The 22,244-nt window shown below is 34.2% G+C and overlaps 1 protein-coding gene across 1 annotated transcript in view; it reads right to left on the reverse strand.

The window, feature by feature from the left end:
* Nucleotides 1-8,256: 8,256 nt before the first annotated feature.
* Nucleotides 8,257-22,244, reverse strand: part of LOC127835661 (uncharacterized) — a 59,706-nt gene continuing 45,718 nt past the window's right edge. The window contains exons 7-8 of the mRNA XM_052362100.1: nt 8,828-8,973; nt 8,257-8,274 (exon numbers count right to left, since the gene is read on the reverse strand). Coding sequence (XP_052218060.1) covers nt 8,257-8,274; nt 8,828-8,973 — 164 coding nt within the window. The remainder of the gene's footprint in view (nt 8,275-8,827; nt 8,974-22,244) is intronic.

Raw genomic sequence — 22,244 nt, forward strand, 5'->3', positions numbered from 1 at the left:
TCAGACAGATGGTAACAAAACGTTCCAAAATTAAAGTGATTTCTTCATACCATGTCTCTAATTGTCACATAATTATGTTTATTTAGGAGCTATTTGATGACAGCGATATCAATGTATTTATCGTTACTGGGCGGCCACTGCGAACGTCTACCAAGGGTTTGCAGTCATTCTTAAACGAGCTTTAACCACTTTAAAATGAAAGTTTCTTTAGAACATCATACACACACGTATTATTGAAATATTATTATATATTATTTAATTATAATTATTTCTTTTATTACTGTTTAATTTGAGTTACAATGCTATGAGGTTAAATTTTATTTACACTTATATATATCATGAATATTGCAGGGCCAAGTGTGAAATTGAGCGTTCTATTACCGGTTTAAACCCCCAGTGCTTAGCATTGACCGTTACAAGGCGGTGACCCTAGCTTTATTCTACTATGTGTATATGTTGTTTCGTTTTGTGCCGTACTGTTCTATTTTGGCAATTGATTCCTTGTCTTAAATAAAGGACCATGACGGTGTGTATGATAGAAATGCAATACTGCTGGAGCTTCTGGAGTTTCATTTCTTTATATTGATAAATGCTAGTAATTTTGCACACATAGTTCTCTATTTTAATCAAACTATTGATAAATGAAAACAATCGGTAAATTCTTCCACACAGTTAATATGTCATTAATAATAAGACGTCACTATAACGCCAAAATGTCATGATTATTGTAGAATTTCAAACTGTGTTCCTGTATGGACTTGCTATCTACAGAAACGCATTCGATAATACCGTTCCAAAACGTATATAATAATATGTACAAACGAAATATTTTAAATTAGGTCGTCATACTAAACAGTGAGTATCCTATACAATTAACAATGAGTGGCAAGTATGTATTGTACAGATGCAATGCTTAAAGTGAGGTCACGATTTCACGGCTTGAACGACGGCTTGTTTAAAACGTTATACTTTGACATATTTAATGTTCAATTTCGAAAACAATTGAATATGGTTTGGCCAAAACTAATATCAGGATATCGAAAAACGATACTTTTATGAACTAAAATATACTAGTACACAGACAGCAATATGGTAATAATAACTAAATATGAGAAAATAGCCTTTAAGTACAAACGCTCTGGCGATGACAATCCTCTGAATATAAAGGGGCACACACAAACTGTATGGATGTCGAGAATTAAGTGTGAAACTGCTCTATCTCTCAAACCTTATCATTAGAGATACAATTGTTCCATGCTGAATACGCAGTTAACATCGTTGCTAAACGAACTGTAGTATCCCTTTTCATAGCCAATACTTCCCAAAAAAATAAAAGTCGATGGAATAACATTTTAATGTTAATGTGAAATCTGTTGGTAGATTGCACGTTTTCTTCTGCGAAAAGTTTCAGGCCCACCGGCGGGAAAATTTATATGACAATCCTCTGAATATAACGGGGCACAAACAAACTGTATTGATGTCGAGAATTAAGTGTGAAACTGCTCTATCTCTCAAACCTTATCATTAGAGATACAATTGTTCCATGCTGAATACGCAGTTAACATCGTTGCTAAACGAACTGTAGTATCCCTTTTCATAGCCAATACTTCCCAAAAAAATGAAAGTCGATGGAATAACATTTTAATGTTAATGTGAAATCTGTTGGTAGATTGCACGTTTTCTTCTGCGAAAAGTTTCAGGCCCACCGGCGGGAAAATTTATATTCGAATTAATTGGTCGCTTACAAAGGTAAGGCTAAGGTGAAAACCTGGCGTAAACAGCTAACGCCGAAAAATACCTTCTGGCTAGTACAACACGTATAATTACATATTCGCATTTAATAAATTATTAAAGAGAGTTAATGATGATGAAATTATCATAGCATTAATGATTGAAGTGGTCATATTTAACCTCATAATGAGCCTTAAAACTAAACATGCAAGTACAAAACAATTGTCGCTTTATCCTTAGTCAACGAACGAATTGAAATCCATTAAAACACAGAAAGCGCAGTAAGCATATCTGCGGAAAATAACTAAATGAAGAAAACCATTCACGAATGTTTGCTGAATTGATATCTATCTTAAGCAATGATAATAACCACCTTAAACCAATAAAACCATCTCGAAATGCGCGTGTATTTTTACGATGTATTTAAGAAAACGACAGTTACACCGCGTAAAATTGAAGTTCTAACATTGCAACAAACAGTGCGATTTGTTTACTTCTTTTATTGTTCTGTCTCGACAACAGTATTTCTTTTTGTCAGCGTTTTGATTGTGTGCGCAGGTTTATGTTAAAGTGGTCTTCTAATTTAATATCTTTGTTATATATCAAATCCGTGCATTATTAAACGCTCGCTTACTCATTATTCGTCGTCTTAGCTAACCTCTTTAAGAATTACAATAAAATCGAAATAATAATAGTCGATATAGATTGTATTATGTGACCACAATCATGTAACAACTGATTGATGTAAAGGATAAGTCGTGTTTAAACTAAAGTGTGTTGAAGACGTTTTTTAGTTGTAGATACGGCAGGTTATAATATGTTTTAAATTAAAAATTAACGATGAGCTTATTGCAATATTTTCCTACCGGAAGGTCCGTATCCTGTTTAAGCGTACGTATTCAGTATAAAAGTAAGTGAGTTTCCCTGTTAAAGGGGCCTTTTCACAGATTTTGGCATTTTTTAACTTATTCATTAAATGCTTTATATCGATAAATGTAAACATTGGATCGTAAAAGCTCCAGTAAAAAATCAAGAATAAAATTAAAAAAAGGAAAAGAACATTGCCCGGACCAGGTTTCGAACCAGTGACACCTGGAGTCCTGCCAGAGTCCTGAAGTAAAAACGCTTTAGCCTACTGAGCTATTCCGCCGAGTACATATTCCTGAAGTATTTTATACCTTATATAAGCAATCTTCGTAGTTTCACAAAATTTAACGACAAAAACAGAACTCTCCAAATTATTAAATCGTTTCGCGTTGCAACGCTTTATAATTTTTAGGTTTTAAAATCGTCAAAAGATGCATATAATGGCTATATTAGACCATGGTAAATGTTCAGTATTACTGTTTCCTCACAAATATCATAACTAAAACGAAAATTTACGAATCTGAAACAACTTTTTTCAATTTTGTCAATTTACCAAAGCGTGAAAAGATAACTTTAAGGTTTATTTCGCTATTCCACTTTTAATAGGAAGGAAGTTTGTAGATCAACGCATAAAGACATTAATTATAATTTGCGGTGGGCATGATTTAAATATGTAGAGGACAATCCAATGTTGCATACAACAAATCCTTTTTGTTCTATATATAGGCATCAATTAGGGTTGCTTAATACGAATGACATGATGTATTAACATCGATTGGGAACCAAAATGAAGGATCATATTGTAATTGCTCTTGCGAAGAGGCCAACAACAAGAGGGAAGTTATGAGTTTCCAAATGTTAAGGGACTGTCAACCACGAATGACGAAAAAAGAAACGTTCTTAAATACCGTATTTTTTACAATTATTAGTTTATATTGATTAAAATATCACGACTAGTATATAACATACTTTATATTTTTATTTATTTATTTTTACTGGGTATGTCTACCAGGTTACTACCAGTTAACTATAAATAACGCAAGAAGATTGATCATCATCGTCACGTGGTAAACCCAGAAATGCAAATTGTGCATGCGTAGTGAATTGTACATATTTTATATATAAAATGATCAATCTTCTTGCGTTATTTATGTGTGTATATCGTTTTGTCACTTTTTTTCGCGATGTACTTTCGATTTCACATCGCGAAATTTTATTACCGAATATACTGTAAATATGAACCTTTTTCAAATGATGTAATATACCAGTCGTGATATTTCAATCAATATAAACTAATAATTGTAAAAAAAAATACGGTATTTAAGAACTTTTCTTGTTTTGTCATTCCTGGTTGACAGTCCCTTTAAGAAAAGGGACTTACACCGGTTTGTGTAAATGACAATGCCACTGATGCATAAAATGTTTCAAACTGTATGTTCTTAATAAAGTAATTTCAAAATAATGATCACTCTTATAACATGAAAAGAGTTCGAAATATCATAAACAAAAAGACTATCGTTTCCTTGGAAACGGTGATAAATTGTTTAAAACGTGTTATTGTTACCCCGTTACCTTACTAAAGATGTTCAAACATAATTATGTTTACATTTTAAACATAAACGAAGATATAGAATAGCTTCCTACCTTGCTTCATAGACCGGTCCATTTCGGACGAAATTCGTTTTTCTAGTTTAGCTCGAAACTCAATTTCTCCATCGAATTTCATCAACGTAGACTTTTCCACTAAGACGAATAGGTCGTGATTTGGATTCAAATAACGTTCTTGTGAATCAGAGATTCCCGTTTTAACTTCGTATTCACAGATGCGTTTTATATCCTTCAATCAAACATGGTGCAATAATGGTACACATATATACTAATGCATTCCATTTTCAACATCATATTTTTAGAACACAATATACCTTATGTTTATTTTTTTCATGTTATACATCAAAGTAATATAGATTATTTGAAAGCTTTCAATCATATATTTTCCCCATTAACGGTGCCGTATGATGATATGTATATATATATGTTATAATGCACAAAGAGAACTTACAAAGCAGTTTGTAGTTACAAGAACTTAAAAAGGAGTTTGTAGTTACATTTACACATAAGATGAGAATATTTGCACAAGTTCCAGTTTTCCTGATGTAAATGAATCGCTTTCATCACATGTCGTCGTTTAAGTGAATATTTCACTGACTTAACCCTTGTATCGAATCGGATGTGTATAAGCATAGAACACCTTCTTGTTTCACAGATGTAGACCAATGTGAATCACTGGCTATATCAAAACTCGTTGCGATTTGAACTTTTCGCATGTTTTTTATCTGTGTGATAGATGCCTTCGGGGGTCAATCCAGCTTAAATGAATACGAGTAATCGTCCGGCTTATAAGTTTCTTCAGTCCATTGAAGCTATCAGTCATTGATAATCACATTCCTGGTAGCCCATTGTAATGTGAAGCTTATATACCGTGTCAAGTGGGAAAAGGTCATTAGTTATTATGTATATACTATTGAGTCTCAACTGTAGGTAGCTATGTCTTACAAATGCAAACATTACCTTCATGTTTACTATCAAAATCGACACAGTTATACAAGCGAACACACAAATCCCATCGATATATTACTTATCAGGAGGACACCAACGGTATTTTCTCAAAAATAGATTAATTAAAAAATATTAACATTCCATTTTAATCAGATAAATTGTGTATCAAAAAAAAATGTTACATTGATCAAATAATAAGACACAAATATATTCGATGTCACTTATTTTCGATTTACTCTGTTGTGGGATACGCACTCACGTTACTAAAAACACTAAACTTGAATGACCATTTCATAACATGCGTATTATAAGTGTGCATGGGGTAAAGCGGTATTTCATGAACATTTCATTCAGACCGAGTAAGCTAAATCTGTTGATTGTCCACCGCCCGCTTTAAGTGACCTCGGGGACAACTTTGTATAACTTTGACAATTAAAAGTTTATTGAGTGATCGCAAAAATGAGAATACGTGTTTTTCAACCAGTAAATACAATAAACTGATACATTGTTTTGTAAATGTAAAACCGTAGTCAACGTTAATATGAAACCTTGCAATTAGAGAATCTTAACAGTGCAGAGATTTCAAAATCAAAACCATTTTGACATTGGTTCGGAGTGACTTTGACATATGACGGACCTGAATCTGGAACTCTATATCAAGGAATAACATACTTAAAGATGGGCACAAAACAGGACCAACGGACAGGGCGGCAAGACGGCGAGAGTGCCGGAAGAAGAAACGCGGAAAACGTTATTACATAAAACCCCTGTTTGTAAAACGCAATTTCATACGTTATATAACATGGTGTTGCCTTAAAAGCATGTACTGGCTTTGGAGTTTAATGGGAAACAAGTCTATGCGTTCCAAACATGTGAATCCCTTTAATGTGTGTTCCAACGTTACACGTTTTTCTTTACATTGTACATGGTTAATACAAAAAAATATGCCGATACGACATTATTAAGAAGATACTGATTTTAAGTCTGTGCAAGATTTGGTAATAAAGTTATATTTTTCGATCGTTGAATTCAACTTATGTAATCAAAGAAACACCTGCCTTGGGTATTGATATGACGCCTTATCTATGATCGCTCCGCCCACAAGAATTGATCCACCAATCAGCGATCGATTAATCGGGCGCACTCGTTAGCAACGACCTGTCCGCCATTTTCTAGACAAGCTACATGTTTAGGTTCACTTTTATTCCAACGAGTTTCTTTTGTTTTCCTCTTTAAAAAAAACGATTTAAAATGGTTAAACGGTGTTAATGGGGATTATGTAACTCGGACACTCGATATCCTGACAGATTAGTTGGTGACATTGAATTTATTTAGAGCGAGTGGAAGCTTCAAGAATTGCCGAGATCCCCTTTATAGAATATTAATTTATTTCACAAACCTGAAATGGCATATCAGCAATAACTAAGCATTATTAAGTATGTATTATGTCACGTGTGCATGAGAATTTTGGTACCCAATTCGTGTAACTTTACGAAATCCCCGTTAAAAATCGCGTTTCTGTGTATGTCAGAAACAAGTGAAAACCATTTTGTTATTATTTTAATAAAGACGTATCGATAAATGCTATTGTAAAGAGTTATTGTTACTGATATAAGTTAACCAATAAATGCGGTAACTTCGGGGACGTCGGTACCTGCGCGAGCATCTGATATTGGTAGCCGTATTAATTTATAATAGCCTGACCGTATTCCATTTCGTACAACGCTAATTTTATATCAGACAATGTCCAAACTTACTGTGTTGTTTTTGCGCTTTAAATTATAGTGATTGATAAATGTCCCATGAGCAATGTTTAATATGATTAATATCACTTTTATACGCAATAACATGTGGGATTGAGGTACCCACCCGGCGTCAGAAAGCGCGTAAAACTTCACCGAATTCCCAGTTATAAAGTGCTATTTCGTGTCAAATACACGGGTAGGGGGGGGGGGGGGACTGTTTCGGTAGTAATTTTGTTAATAACACGGGTTAATACCGGCGAAAAGTTAATTTATTGCAAATACCACCATTACACGTAATAACGGGTTCGATTTCGGTAAGCGCGCAAGCGTTTGAGAGCGTGTTTAATGTACCGATTTACCCGTTATAAATAGCTGATGTCCTCTTTAATCGTATATTTTTTGCATTTGCAGAATAACTAAATGGCATCAACCCCTTTACAAGTGTAATATGGTGTTAAACAAGTCCATACAATCATCCGGAATATCGCGTAAATCTATATGCAGTCTATAGGCAAAGAAGCCATTTTGGTGTTAGCTTGTCTAGGTTTTCTTCCCGCTGAGCCACGTGTTTAAGTGGGCGGAGCGATCACTGATAAGGCGTCATGTCAATTGTCATACCATAATAGCGACACATGTCTAAAATGGACGTATCTTGTCGAAATCCAATAAACCTACGAAATATTAATTTCTTTTGATGAATTCGAAATAATGCATGTTATACAGACCACTTTTCACTTTGAGTAAAAATTACACAGTCAAGACTCATTTTATAAGCACCTTTATTTAGCGCAAGGCAACAAATACATACACATTATATTAAAAGATGGATCGTCGTCATGGAACAGGCAATGCAATCAGTATAGGCTATATGACGGCTATGTTGGACCACGTGCGCGTATCGGCACACCTTTGTCAAAATTTGCCCGAGAGCTTCAGGCCTCCAAAAGTTACCTATACAGGTCCATGATACACCGTAGTCATTTTGAAACGTATATATTACATATCTTAAACGAGTGAGCAATACATAATTAACAACATTTATTTAAGCATGTACAGTACTTTTGTACACGTTATTTATATTTAAGAGTATGCGAACAAAATGATATTAGCTAGGTTTATGTCAAATGTGCTTGTAGCTTTCGTTCTACTATGACATTTAGTATCATTTACGCGCTCGCGATACAAAATACTTACATTTATTTAGCGGTCATGAATACTTCATTTCCGGTAAAAACACACAAGTGTTGTGGTGTGTTTTTCGCAATCAGATGATCCATTTGAATGATGTTTATAACCTTTATTAAATAACTTATCGGTTATTTATTTTTTAATTGCATTGGCCAACTTTAAATGATATCTAGTTCGAAGGTGATATCTACGGAGGCAAAGATGAACTATTCTAACTATTGTTGAAAACGTGCATGTTTGTGTATTGTGCACTTGTTTAGTTCAGGTCCGAGCGTGCCAGTTGTGACAAATCATTTTTACGTCTGTGCACGTGGTAAATAATGCATATATTACGTCATGAAGACCAAAATTTCCGACCGTGAAGCGTTATTATTAAAACAATCTTAGCGACAACAAAAGTTCGCAATTGGAATAGCATATATGAAAACAAAGTGGATTATGCTGTGTTATCACACGGTGGGTACCAACGGACGCGCACGATAGTAATGCATGTTAATCCTGGTTTGTACTTTCAAATCCTTAATAGCATGACAAACGTTACTTATATTCACAAGGTGCTAATATTCAGACTCTGGCTCTCGTTATTACTCAATTTAAAGTACTTTACAACATAGTGAGCTTTCTCGATGCTGTCTTTTTACTAGACCGACTTAGCGGCGATCTCTTTTTAGTATGAATTTACACAAATTTAGCGTTGACATTGACAAGAATGTTTGCGTAAATGTTGAGGTGAGTCTTACGTTGAAATCCCCGTTGAAATCCCTGTAAGCCTGGCGGATGATCTCGTAGACATTTATGACATCGTCATTCATTACAGCCTTTACAAGCATGCCATCTGAATGCTCGTACGTCTCGAAGTGTGTCTTCAACAGGCCAATGAAACTCTCTGAAAAATAACGTACATAGCAAGACATTGCATTCTTAGTTAACACACACACACACACACACACACACACATATATATATATATATATATATATATATATATATATATATATATTCTCAAATAAAATACCAGTGTGCTCTTACATTGACGGTTAAGTTCATTGAATTTAACTCTTAACGTGTCAAAACATATATCTTAGCGTGCATTTTCAACGAAGCAAATTCAAAATAACACAAATACATATAATATCATATTTTGGATTTGAACTGTTCCATCTATCCAGCGTCGTATCTGTTCTAATTACATAACGATTTTTAAATATAAACGATTAAAAAACAATCAAAAAAGACAAATGTGTTAATTTATCGTCACGCGCAAAAATCAGTATGTAATTGAACCATTTATTCAATACCCTAGAAACATCCGCGATTTAGTACAGGGCATGGACAGAAAGAACAGTCTTAACCAGTAAGTTACTTAAGATCGCAAAAGTAAGACATTTAGAGTATGGGTGTCGGTGTATGATTACGATAACCTTTCAATGATCTTATTTTCAGTATAAATTACATCCTCGATGCATTTCATCGAGTGCTCTTCGGACAAAACAAAACTGTTTAAATATAAACCAATTCCGCTGAATTGAGAAATATTCGTTGTTGTGAGTTGCCACTTAACATATTAAACACACTGCTTAGTTATATGAAGGTCATAGGTCACGCTGGTAATGCGGATACTTCGATAACCGATGGCACTTTGATAAAAGAAAAAAAGAAAAGCCACGCTTTTATAATGGTGTATCCTTTTGTATTGGGAAAGAAAACAATCACGAAGAAAAGTAGATTGTTGCCCCAAAAATAAAAAATAAATCCGTCTGAAAACAGCATGAACTGGATGAACAGTAAACATTTCAACAAAATAACACTATTTAGAAATATTGCAAGAAATTGTTTGCTGTTACAGCATGGAGAATAATCACTGTGCTTCAAATACTGAAATTTCGAGTATTCGATGAAATATAAACGAAGATAGAACATAGTTTTAATAGGTTGTATTTATGAAGTTGCAGCCACTTTGATTCCCGATACAGGACACTTCGGATAACGGAGACTTTAAACAAATTGGGCACTCTGATAACTGAGTTTCATATTCTACCTGAAATACATGTATGTATATTATGTTTTTTTTACCAAACATTTTGAAGAACGAATCAATTTGCATAATCAATCTCGACACATTGGAAATCTATGCATAACTTTATAACACATGTGAAATATAACCAATTGCGTTGTTCGTTTTCAAAAATCACATTACAATTAACTTATATTAATAATATTATAATTGCAATTATTAAATAAGATTTAAATGCTCATTTCTGACGAAAGGTATTTCAAGTGACGAGCGGAAATAATTGTCTACATAAGGAACTTTTTTTAGTGGTAACTTGAGATTTATAGAGATCAAAAATACAACGGATCATGTGGATCAACATGATCGTGTTTAATTTAACTTATAACAAGGCTCTAGGTAACGGGAATGAAGGAATCGAGAAGAGGCAAACACACCTTTTTTCTTCCTAAAATCCTTTGTCGTTGGTGTTCATTAGAACCGGCTACCATTAGAACCGCCTCATCAAGACGATACTTATACGTAGCCACAACATTAACAAGAAATGTCTTTAAAAAGATATTCGGCATATATCCTGACTTTAAAATAACGGTTGAAAATTGATGTTTCTAAGTTATAAGATTTAAAATAAAAGTTTAGGTATTGTTATGTTCTTTTTTCACTTAAAAGTCGCATATCCACCGCGTGGAATGTTTGTTAGGCAGTGGACGTAGATTAAACCACATCGTAGATACAAATTTTACTACGTGAGACCACGTCATATGTGTCCTCACATGGTTTATTATGAGTGTTTTTCTTCGTCATCGAAACATCGTATGCTGATATTTGATTTAGACGCTGTTTCTTTCCACAAATTCAAATAACACCAATACACACGCTTCATGTGAAAATTGGCCTTATGGCATATGCGGCCGCTTTCCGATATAAAAGAACGCAAGGTTTCGTGATATCTCCAGAGTAGCCTATTCATTATGCATATCCTAACAAGACTGCGCGAATGCGTAGGCTGGGCTGAAGTAACGATTGCAGCATATTGCAAAAGACCCATTTTCACATGACGCGGGTCTTTTAAAATCGAATTGCTGTCTGTAAATGAAACATAAAAACACGATACTGTCCGCAAGAAAACTAAAGTCACACAGTTTTATTTATAGCAAACTGGCACATGTCGGTAACCTTCTCTGGCCTGCGTACGTCACACATGTATGGCTAGATAATTAAACGATTTCCCTTCAATCATGAACACTATATTATATTGGTAGTTTTGTCTTACAATACAAGAAAAGTGGCATTTACCGATAGGTTTTCATCTATGTCTTTTCCAAAAATTCGTGTTATTGTATATCTTGAAAGCAATACTGTGTAATCAACATAAGGCTTTTATTTTTAGTACATTGCGCTATATCAACAATCTTGCTGCAAAGAACGTAATTTAACATGATTAAAGTTCGTGTACTATGCGTATATCCGGCGGTTTGGTGACTCGAAAACTGGAAAATATATGGTCATAAAGACTGTACTCATCAGACAAATCAAATTACTTTCACATTTATCTTTCATATTTTATACAAAATCATAATAATATTCCAAAGGGATAAGAAAATGTTTCGATAATTCGTTTTTAATTTACGTCGGTAAATACATTTTAATGTATGGCCCAGGGGCGTAGATAACCTCCAAAATTGGGGGGGGGGGGTGGAGGGGCGGTCCAGTTTCTGTACTGGGAATATAAAATGGTTCGTTTAAAAGATTTGTCCTCTCCCGTGGTTCCAAAAAGTGTACAATTACAATTTATATGGTGCGTTTTGGGGGAACTTTCATGTTAATATAAATGCTCGATTTTTTTTCTCATTCTCAGTTTGTAATGAAATCAGTTTGTACAATGCCGCCGACCACGGCCCAGAAATCTCAACAGTTATTATTTTTTATTCCAGAAACTTGTACAAATTAAAACATAAAAAATTAAATAAATATTTATGTTTTTTAATGGCGGGTTTAACAAGTGATATAAGAAATAATAACATTTACATCACATTCACAAGAATCATTACATATATGATATTGATTTTTAATCAAATAAAAAGTGTAATACTAAGAGAACAAAAATATTTTCAAACTTATTAATGTGTTCACGCGTATATTTACTCAAAATTGTTTTAATTGGAAGTTACCTTCGAATTAAGGCGATATATTAAAAATAAAAGAATAGCCTATCCTTAATCAAAACACCGACAGTGCAATCACGGAAAGGAACAATAAAACAAGGCGATGACATTTACCCCTGCCCCTAGTTATGACACCTAACAAGGGCTATTGACACATCACTATTTCAACCTCAGAGCAGACGTAGAGGGGACACATGGCTTCTGAACTGACGGCCCGTAATTACAAAAAATCTGGTTTTGGGACGGCGATTTTTTGGGGATTTTACGTTTTATTTATATAACGATGACTAGCCGAAATATTGCTCAAATACGAAACAAAACTTAAATGCAACATGCTGTAACATTAATGGACATATTTATCGTTTATTTCGAATAGAAATCACGTTCTTGATTTATTTCCAGCTTTTTTTATTTTGTTGAAATATTTACTTATCATTAAATTCATGCTGATTATGGATGGCATTTTATCTTTTTCTTTATATAATCCAACATTTATCCCCGAATATCTTTCTTAGCAATACGAAGTACTATACCATTAATCGACCAAACAATGTTCCGCGTTTGAAAGCCAAGTTAACCGAACATAAAAGCAAAAAAGCTGAAAAACTTCAGCTATCAAAGTTTCCGCATACTCGACGTGACTCTTTTGAATAGCATGTTTTCTTTGCCCAAAATTATGATTTAATGCAGCAATATAATTACATCTTTTTACATTTCCACGTCAACAATGCCTTCGGCTTGTATAAAACAGTTGACCCGTTTTTCTATCTCCGATGAACACACTGGGTTTTAAATTAAGTAAAATTTAAACGTCATTATTAATATCGCTTAACGGCGCTGTTTTTCATTCGAAATAACGTCATAGTTAAGCGGGAACGTAAACGGAATAGCGTTCGATGAAAATGAAACCGCCACTTGATTCAAACGCAAGCGTAAAGGAGTCTATTGCTGTATTCAGATTGTTAAAATTACTGCTAATATAGTCTTTGTGTTATATATTTATACGAACTGAATTTCATGTTTCCGTATTGGATTGGTGAATGAACTTTCTAAACACATATGCGTAGTTTGTGCGTGTGCAAATTCGGCGTAACTTTCCTGGAAAGTCATACAAAAATACCATGCATTTCAATTCTAATGTTTTTTTTCGGAATATAATAATACTTATTTCGTTAACATCAGATGAAAATGTTCAATATTTAGATATAAGCGTGGGTGGATTGTAAACGGAAACGAAAGACACATCTTCATTTTTCAGCCTTATTAAAAAAAGAACATAAAGCGTCAGAAGGACGGGCCGATGGTTGGAGATCATTTTTGGGGCGATTGCTTTCTGCAATCGCTCCATATGAAACATAATATACATTAAAACCGAAGAATACAGTCCGTTGCTGCAATTAACCTAACTGTGCATCCATATTCTGCATTAACAAACAAAATAGCTCCGATCGCATGGTCTATGAGCATATGTGCGACGGTGCACTATTTGGAATTTTGATCTTACCCCTGGGTCAATAGTTATTATCGTGTGCGTCGCATGTTGTTAGTAAAATGTTGTTTTTTTTAAATATTTTACCCATTGATTTATCCATAACTTTTGACCCAGGGGTCAGATCAAAATTCCGTCACCGATGCTCATAGCTACCATGTATGTAAGTTTCAAGGTTCTAGTGCTAATAGTGTAGGAGGAGATAGTGGCCGATCAAAAAAAAAGAAAGCGGAGATCAATACAATATCCAAACGCTTTTGAAATAATTACCCGTCATTTCAGTATACGAATGTTGAGGTTGAAGAAAAAAATCATGGATAGATAGATGTTTTATTCAGGAAAAGAGGCACTATGCCCATCATTCCACATGTTACACATGACAAAGAAATATATAACCGGTAAACGGTGAGGCATGTTACGTCATGTTATATATATGCACATACATATGGTATGTTAAGATTAAGTTATAGATATATCGACATGTAGTTTTGATTCGGGAAATGAAAATACAAAAATAAATAAACGTTTTGAAGCAAGTGAAAGAAAAACAAAAAGAAAACATCTAGCGTGTATTTACCTTAGACCAAAATGATTGGGTTCTTTCGGAGAAAAATGTTAATTCTAGTTCATACAACAACTAAGTAGACACTGTAAATCATTCAAGTAATACATTTAAACGCTTTTGCCAATAAAGAATACTTTTACTTCTTATTAAAATATTGAGCGTTATTCATCTTTCATCGACTTTGGGTAACATCTAAAGCCGCATCAGGCACGCCCTTTAATTTATTAGATAAATACAAGACGGAATAATGTAGGGGCTCAACGTCTTCTCCAACATATATTAAGTATAACGAAAAGTTGGCTTTACTTTATAATGCTCCCACAAATACACATGCATAAATAACATTGTTATTGTGTTAAAAGTATTTATGGAAATGAACTGACTGTTCCTGACATATTTGTGATGCATTCCCGCTTTGAATGTTTAGTCATGTCCAAATAGTACATCAAATCTTACGTCTTAATATTCTAGATTTACTATGCAAATGCATGCATCATCCACAAGACAGTATTTATCTTCGAATGTGTTTTGTGCTGCATAAGTATTTTTTTTTTAAATGCTTCTGAATTTTTCTAAATGACAAGCTGAAATAAAACGGAAAATACAGATTTCGCAAATACCCTAAAACTGATGAAAATGTGAACAGTAATATTATAAATGGAGTTGCTACTGTTGACATCGCATTTAAACTTATATTCACATTTAAATAAAAGGTATGTTATGTATCCCAGTGCCATTGAGTTTGGCGACTGACGTTATTACATCCATCTGTGCAAAAGCAATATCTAGTTACTATGTTTACGATTGCAATAAGCGACTGAATATAATTAGACTCGAATCTTTCTACAAATGTAATTAAATGGATTAACGTTCGAGTATTCAATACATGAGAATGTCTTTACTAAGTGTAATGGCAATAGCAGTTGTTTATAAAATATTGCCCTCCTGGAATGAATTAACATCGACTTCTCGATGTAAAATCTACCGCGATGTCACTAAACTACGAAATCCGGATAGTGCCACTTATAATCCCGCCCTTCTTTTATCAAGGGCGACACACGACACACGAAGCGATACACGATATTTTGCGCGACACCCGAAGCGACACACGATATTTTGCGCGATACACGAGGCGACGAGCGAGAATGTACCACGAAATATCGCCCTTGTGTAGGTAGCCCAAACGGCCATATATCGTGGTAAATATCGCGTGTCGCTTCGTGTATCGCGCCAAATATCGTTAGTCGCTTCGTGTATCGCGCACAATATCGCGTGTCGCTTTGAGTATCGCGCAAAATAGCTTGTCTTGCGTTCAAAGGGCGAAACACGAAACACAAAGCGGCGACACACGACATTTTGCGCGACACACGAAGCGATACACGATTTTACTTTTATTCAAATATCGCCCATATTATCCGAATCTCGTATATCGCTCTCTAATTTCAGACCGCGTACCACGAAACAAGAAGCGATACTCGATACTTTGCGCGATTCACGAAGCGACACGAGATATTTGTACTGTTCAAATATCGCTGTAATAATATCGACTGTCGACTCTTGCGTTTTCAAAAAATAAGGGGAGACAAAAATCGGATATTTTTACGTCATCAAGCCATACTGATCATAAATGGTTAATAATTACTGTAACACCGTTTAAAAAGGCGAGAGTCGACAGGCGATATTATTACAGCGATATTTGAGCAGGCCATCTGGCCATAAATAAATATTTAATATTACATACATACTTTATATACAAGTATATTTGAGGATAGGAAAATCGCTTGGAATAACGATTTTGAATTTAACACTGAGTTCCCTACGGCATTATAATATAATAAATTCTTAATTTAACGAAGGTTACTAATTAAGGTTGATACAAAGTCATGCAAACGGTTTAACAATGGCAATTTTATTTTCAATGAGGCCTTCAACTTTTCAACAACTATGGTATGTATAATACATTTTTGCATTATCATGCGAATATATATATATATATATATATATATTTGTTGATATATATATATATATATATATATATATATATATATATATATATATATATATATATATATATATATATATATATATATATATATATATATATATATATATATATTGTTCAAAAAAAGGTTATTATCTTATGCCCTAGCGCTTTCGACTTTACGTAATCTTCAGGGGTTTAAACAGATATGAGTTCAAGTTTCATTAGTGCGAATTAACCATCGAACCATTGTCGTGTAAAAACCACCCACGGGAAACGACTTTCCGCTGGTTTAAATTATGTGCTATAGACTTGCGCCAGGGGTGTTTTCAATATGTTTATTATATCGATATAACGAATTCATAGTTAAAATTTTAATGAACTGTTGGTAATCAGTCTTATTTCATATCTATATGTCGTTTTTATTTAGTTTTACTTATTGAAACTGTGTATACACTGGCGCCCAACATGTTTATTTTATCGATATGACGTTATATTAGTATATACTTCTCACAATGGGTATAACAAATAACTGAATTAACACAATAAATAAATACATTAGTAAGACTTTGACGGACATAAGAGTACTGTTAACGTGCAATAGAAGTGTCATAAAAAGCAAGTTTATTAAATGACTTTTCTTTTTTAATATAATTTATTTTTTAATATAATAATAATTTCTCTTTCAATATTGAAATGGTCTAAAGGAACAATAATTTATTTACAGAAAGTATTTAAAAATATTAATTTCTTGTTGACTATATTTTCCCATATGCACACACTTTCACACAGGCACACATACACACACATGCATACACACACACATATACACACCCTTACAATTACCATATCTAAATTAACACGACAAATTACAATAACAAGAAGTTAACAAGAACAGCCGCGTACATTATTGTACAAAGTCAGAGTTTAAAAACTAAAATTATTAGAAATCTTCTGGTTTCAGCTTGATGTCTTACTTGAAGTTCAACGTTATCTACAAATCTGAAATCCTATTGGATGTGATACAGATTATAATGATACATTTATCTTAAATTTGATTGAAAGTTTTCTCCATTGTACACATTTCTGAATAGTTTTAACATATATCCTTGTCAATATATATCAACATTATTATGAACATTAATTAATTTGTACTCGGTTTACTTATGCTAGAATAATCTTTTATATGTGTGTGTCGAGGGCAGCCATATTGATAATAAATGGTTACAAATTACTGTGACACCGTTTAAAAAACGCAAGAGTCGACAGGCGATATTATAACAACGATTTATGGACAGTACAAATATCGCATGTCGCCTCGTGTATCGCGCAAAATATCGAGTATCGCTTCGTGTGTCGTGTATCGCGGTCTGAACTTAGATCACGATACACGAGATTCGAATAATGTGGGCGATATTTAAATAATTAAATATCGTGTTTCGCTTCGTGTGTCGCGCAAAATATTGTGTGTCGCTTCGTGTTTCGTGCGTCGCTCTTTGAACGCGAGACACGATATTTTGCGCGATGCTCAAAGCGACACAATATATTTTGCGCGACACGCGAAGCGACGCACGATATTTTGCGCGATACACGAAGCGAAACGCGATATTTACCACGATCTATCGCCGTTTTGGGCTACCTACACAAGGGCGATAATTCGCGGTACATTATCGCGCGTAGCTTCGTGTATCGCGAACAATATAGTGCGTCGCTTCACTGTCGCGCAAAATATCGTGTATCGCTTTGTGTGTCGTGTGTCGCCCTTGATGAAGGAAGGGCGAGATTATAGATGGCTCTATCAGGATTCCGTAGTTTTGACTCCAGTCTAAGTTTAAACATATTTTATTTCAGGAACAAATATATTATAAACAAAGTATGCATACATAGTTACAATTGATTTACATGTTCTCAAAATGGATGAGAACGAAAGACCAAGTCTTGTTTAGTTCTTCTCCTTACATAGTTTTTGCAGGATTGTAACTTTACAATTCAAATGGTGGTAGTCGTTCAAACATACGATAAGGCATTTTAAACAAAAGAAAGAAAATTGTAATATAAAAGGAAAACAAAATGTTTATATACAATACAATATGTAATGCAATTAGTAGTAACGAAACATGAAATTGAGTCCTGAATATACGAAGGGAGGTTATGGAACGTTCCGATATAGTGTGGAACACAATCAAAGGTATGAAAGAGGTTTGCTATTTTTGATTGTTTTGTATTTTGGTTTTTTGATGTTTTGATGTTTTGATGTGACAGATAACTAGGTATCAAAGCGTTGACTATGCTTAATAAACGTGTGAACTGCATCAAAAATACTTTCGTCTTCATATAATAATTTGTTTAGAGATGTAGGTTTTAAAGGGTTAATTGCATTGATGAGAATTTCTCGGTATTGCATGAAACGGTCGCATTCGAAAAAAAGATACAGTTTCAATAGCTCCACACATACATAAGGGTGACTGAACAATATTGCACATATTGTCTTGTTTTAATGAACTACAATAAGTTGTGAGTCTAGAATGGAGCATTTGATAGCGTCTCTCGCCATAGAAGTAACGTAAATTAGGTTTAGTAGTTTCGCTAAAAATGAGCATTTTAAACGAGTGAAGAGAATCAGCATTACGTGTTTCTAGTGGGAGATTGTTCCATTCTGTTATTGCGGAGGGTACGAATGAGTTTGAATATGAAGTTGTGCGAGAAGTCTTTGTGTCGCTTCTAAAAAATATGTTTGCTTAAGCGCGGAGCATGATGGGAGGGCACTTTTTTAAGATGGAGGCAATAACGCCGTGAAAGTGGTTTCGTATGTTTAATTGTTAGTTAGAAATTATTTTTTGTATCGAATTACTTGCCTTTATGTATGACTTGGTAAAACTGCATGGCCTTTCATTTTGAGGGAAAAGTATCGACACAACTGCGAAAATGATTATTGTATTCTTCCGCGGACTATATAGTAGTGTGTTCGTGTGGTTACGCATCCGTTTACAGATGACAGCAACGAAATAAAACGTAGTGACGTCACGGTATGTAAAGAATGCACTCGAGTAATGTAGATTAAAACAAACACATGATCAGAGACCACTTTAATTCGAAACATGCCAAACCTAATACAAGTTATACTGGTTTGATCACACGCGGTATGTTTATTGTAGTTTGTTATATTTATTTCTAAATAGTATAAAGACATGCAAATGTTCCATTAAGTAAGTGTGATGTTTTGCTTCATTGTGCTGAAACTTTAAATGGATGCGGCATTTTATGGTATAATTAATCCTGGTTTCCGTCTGTTATTGTATGTGCAGCGCGCGCTAGGCTGTTTTATGCCGCCATTGAACCATATAGACGCGACCTTCCGTAGCTTTCGGAAGGATATTTATTAAATAGATATAACAATATAACTACATTTTTCATTAGCGGCATGCCTGGTAATAACCTAACTAAAACGAATCTAGTCGCATTAAATGTACAGTGCGACATTCACGGGACTAATGCCTCATACAATATTTAAGCTCCGCTAATACCACCTTATTCCTCATTATTTGGTTTAGTTTATGAAATGATGTGATAATCGAAGTTTGTTGGATTGAAATGGCTAACTATGCTAGTATAATATTCCGTTGCTTATCTTATTGATCAAACACTCGAGAATGTACAATGATGTTATCTTGTCAAGAAAAACATGTTTTTGTTAACTTGTCAAAATAGTACGTTTACTCTCCAATCGCGTGGAATGTGTCATCAAATTAGACTAATATATTATATATATAGCTTGCTTATTGAAATAGGAGCAGAAGTGTGATTCTACTATTCGAACTAAATACATGATGTTGAAAAACATATTACTAAGTATAACTGTATTTACCCTTAAAATCATGAAGCTACTATTTGGCAATAATAATATACCATCAATGACAATATACCACTAAGGACGTACATAACCAGTATTGCGTGTGGAAAAATGTTGTTCCTTTATAAAACTGGGTGTATTTGCAATAAAGAGTCGTTCAGTTACTCATACTTCAACTCCCTGTATTACATTCGCCTTTCTGTCAACTTCTTACAAATGTCGTTATGTTGAGAAACTCGTATAAAGTGAGTACAGAAATACGTGTTATGTTGAGACAAAGAGGCAATTATCACTCTCATCATTTTTTACTTGGATCCCAAAAGAAACTGTTAAATGGTGCCCCTTTCATTCCTCGAATAAATGACTTTCTTGTCAACAGCGAATATGATGATGATGGCATTTCAAAAAAGTAGACTCGAATGTATACAGCCTTATATCGCATTGGCTAAGTTCAGTGATCTTTTACCAAATACTGGCTGCCCAATTGTTAAGATAAATAGGTGAATCTGACATATCTTATAACTTATTTAACCATTAACGTTTACCACTTAACCAGGCAATGTCGCCATTTAATGGTTTTTAATTTTATATTAACTATCCAATGATCTACCACTATCACGCCTCTAACATAATACATTAAGTCACGTACATGTTGAATTCTACAAATAAAAAAGGAGCATTATGAGTCACCCATCTGCTTGGTGTATCAAATACGAGCTTATAAGTTGATTTTTTTAAAGGAGCATTATGAGTCATCCATCTGCTTGGTGTATCAAATATGTATTTAAGAGTTGATTTTTATTGCTAAATTATATACTTATGAACCAGTATTTTATTTCTAATAATCAAATACATTGTATAGTATAAGTCTGATTAAAAAAATCAAAATTTTGTCAAGCAAAGCATATGGAAACATGTAGAAGAGAAATATATAATTATTTCTTAAAAAATCATTATTATAGGAAATTATTGTATTAATGCAGTTACTAAAGTTTGTTGAAATATTCACAAAGATAAAGACGTGCCGATTCGCAATAGTTATTTAGACACAATTCCCTCGACTTAGGATATTACTTTCAAACCAGTCTGAGTCTAAATAACGTTTTTGTAGCCAGAGTGTCAATCATCGGTAAATTACGTATGTATTCGTGAATTCCCGGTACCACCTTTTCATTGGTTATCTGCACACTTCTTTCCACGTGCAACCTTTTCATTGGTTATCTGCATGCGCAATCTCTCAAAATATTTAAGATATGTGTTACGTGTAACTTGCGTGGCAGCGCGTGAGAGAGTCGGATGGAAAAAAAGAACGTACAGTCATGTAGTCATTAACGAAATAAGACTGTTTCTTATATAAGTCATACACGAACGAATTCGTGAATGTAAAAGTGTTGTATATTTGGAGAACATAATTGTACGTATATAAGTTGAAAAAGAAATTAAATTGGACTTAAATTCATTTATGACTTCGTTATTCATTTCATCACACGTTATTATACGGATGAATAAACAATATTAGAATGGAACCAACATGAACGATGCACCATGGTATAAACTAAATCCGCTCAGTTAATACGATTAACGTCATAACGGTAATAAGCGCATGGCGTTGTTAAGTGAACGAACTACTTTACAATGTGTCAACTAAATCGTCTTTAAATAAGCGACTCTTATTACTATCGCAGAGGGATTATCATACTAGAAGCGAATGGCCATACTCTCGCTCTCGAGAAATCTCCGAAAGTCAAACTAAAGAAGCGCAATCGCAAACACACGATTATTAATCCGAAATAATATGATATGACATTTTAATATATATCCCGCGTCATGCAACAGTAAGTCTTATGCTATATGCGGCCAACGTACCATACCAGCCTACGAATCCAATCAGTCTGGTCAGGAGCAGTCCAGTCCGCTATGAGACCACGACACTTTGCTTGACCTTATGGTGGACAAGGTAGCTCTTGAACAGGCTGCGCGCATGCGCAGTATGGTCTGGGGCTACTATGGCCCTACAACGCATAAGACCCATTTTCGCATGCCGCGTCTCATATGAAAGTCCACTTTCCATACAGAATTTAAGAAACGAATGTGCG

Source organism: Dreissena polymorpha, chromosome 6, assembly GCF_020536995.1.
Source record: "Dreissena polymorpha isolate Duluth1 chromosome 6, UMN_Dpol_1.0, whole genome shotgun sequence".
Lineage (NCBI taxonomy): Eukaryota > Metazoa > Mollusca > Bivalvia > Myida > Dreissenidae > Dreissena > Dreissena polymorpha.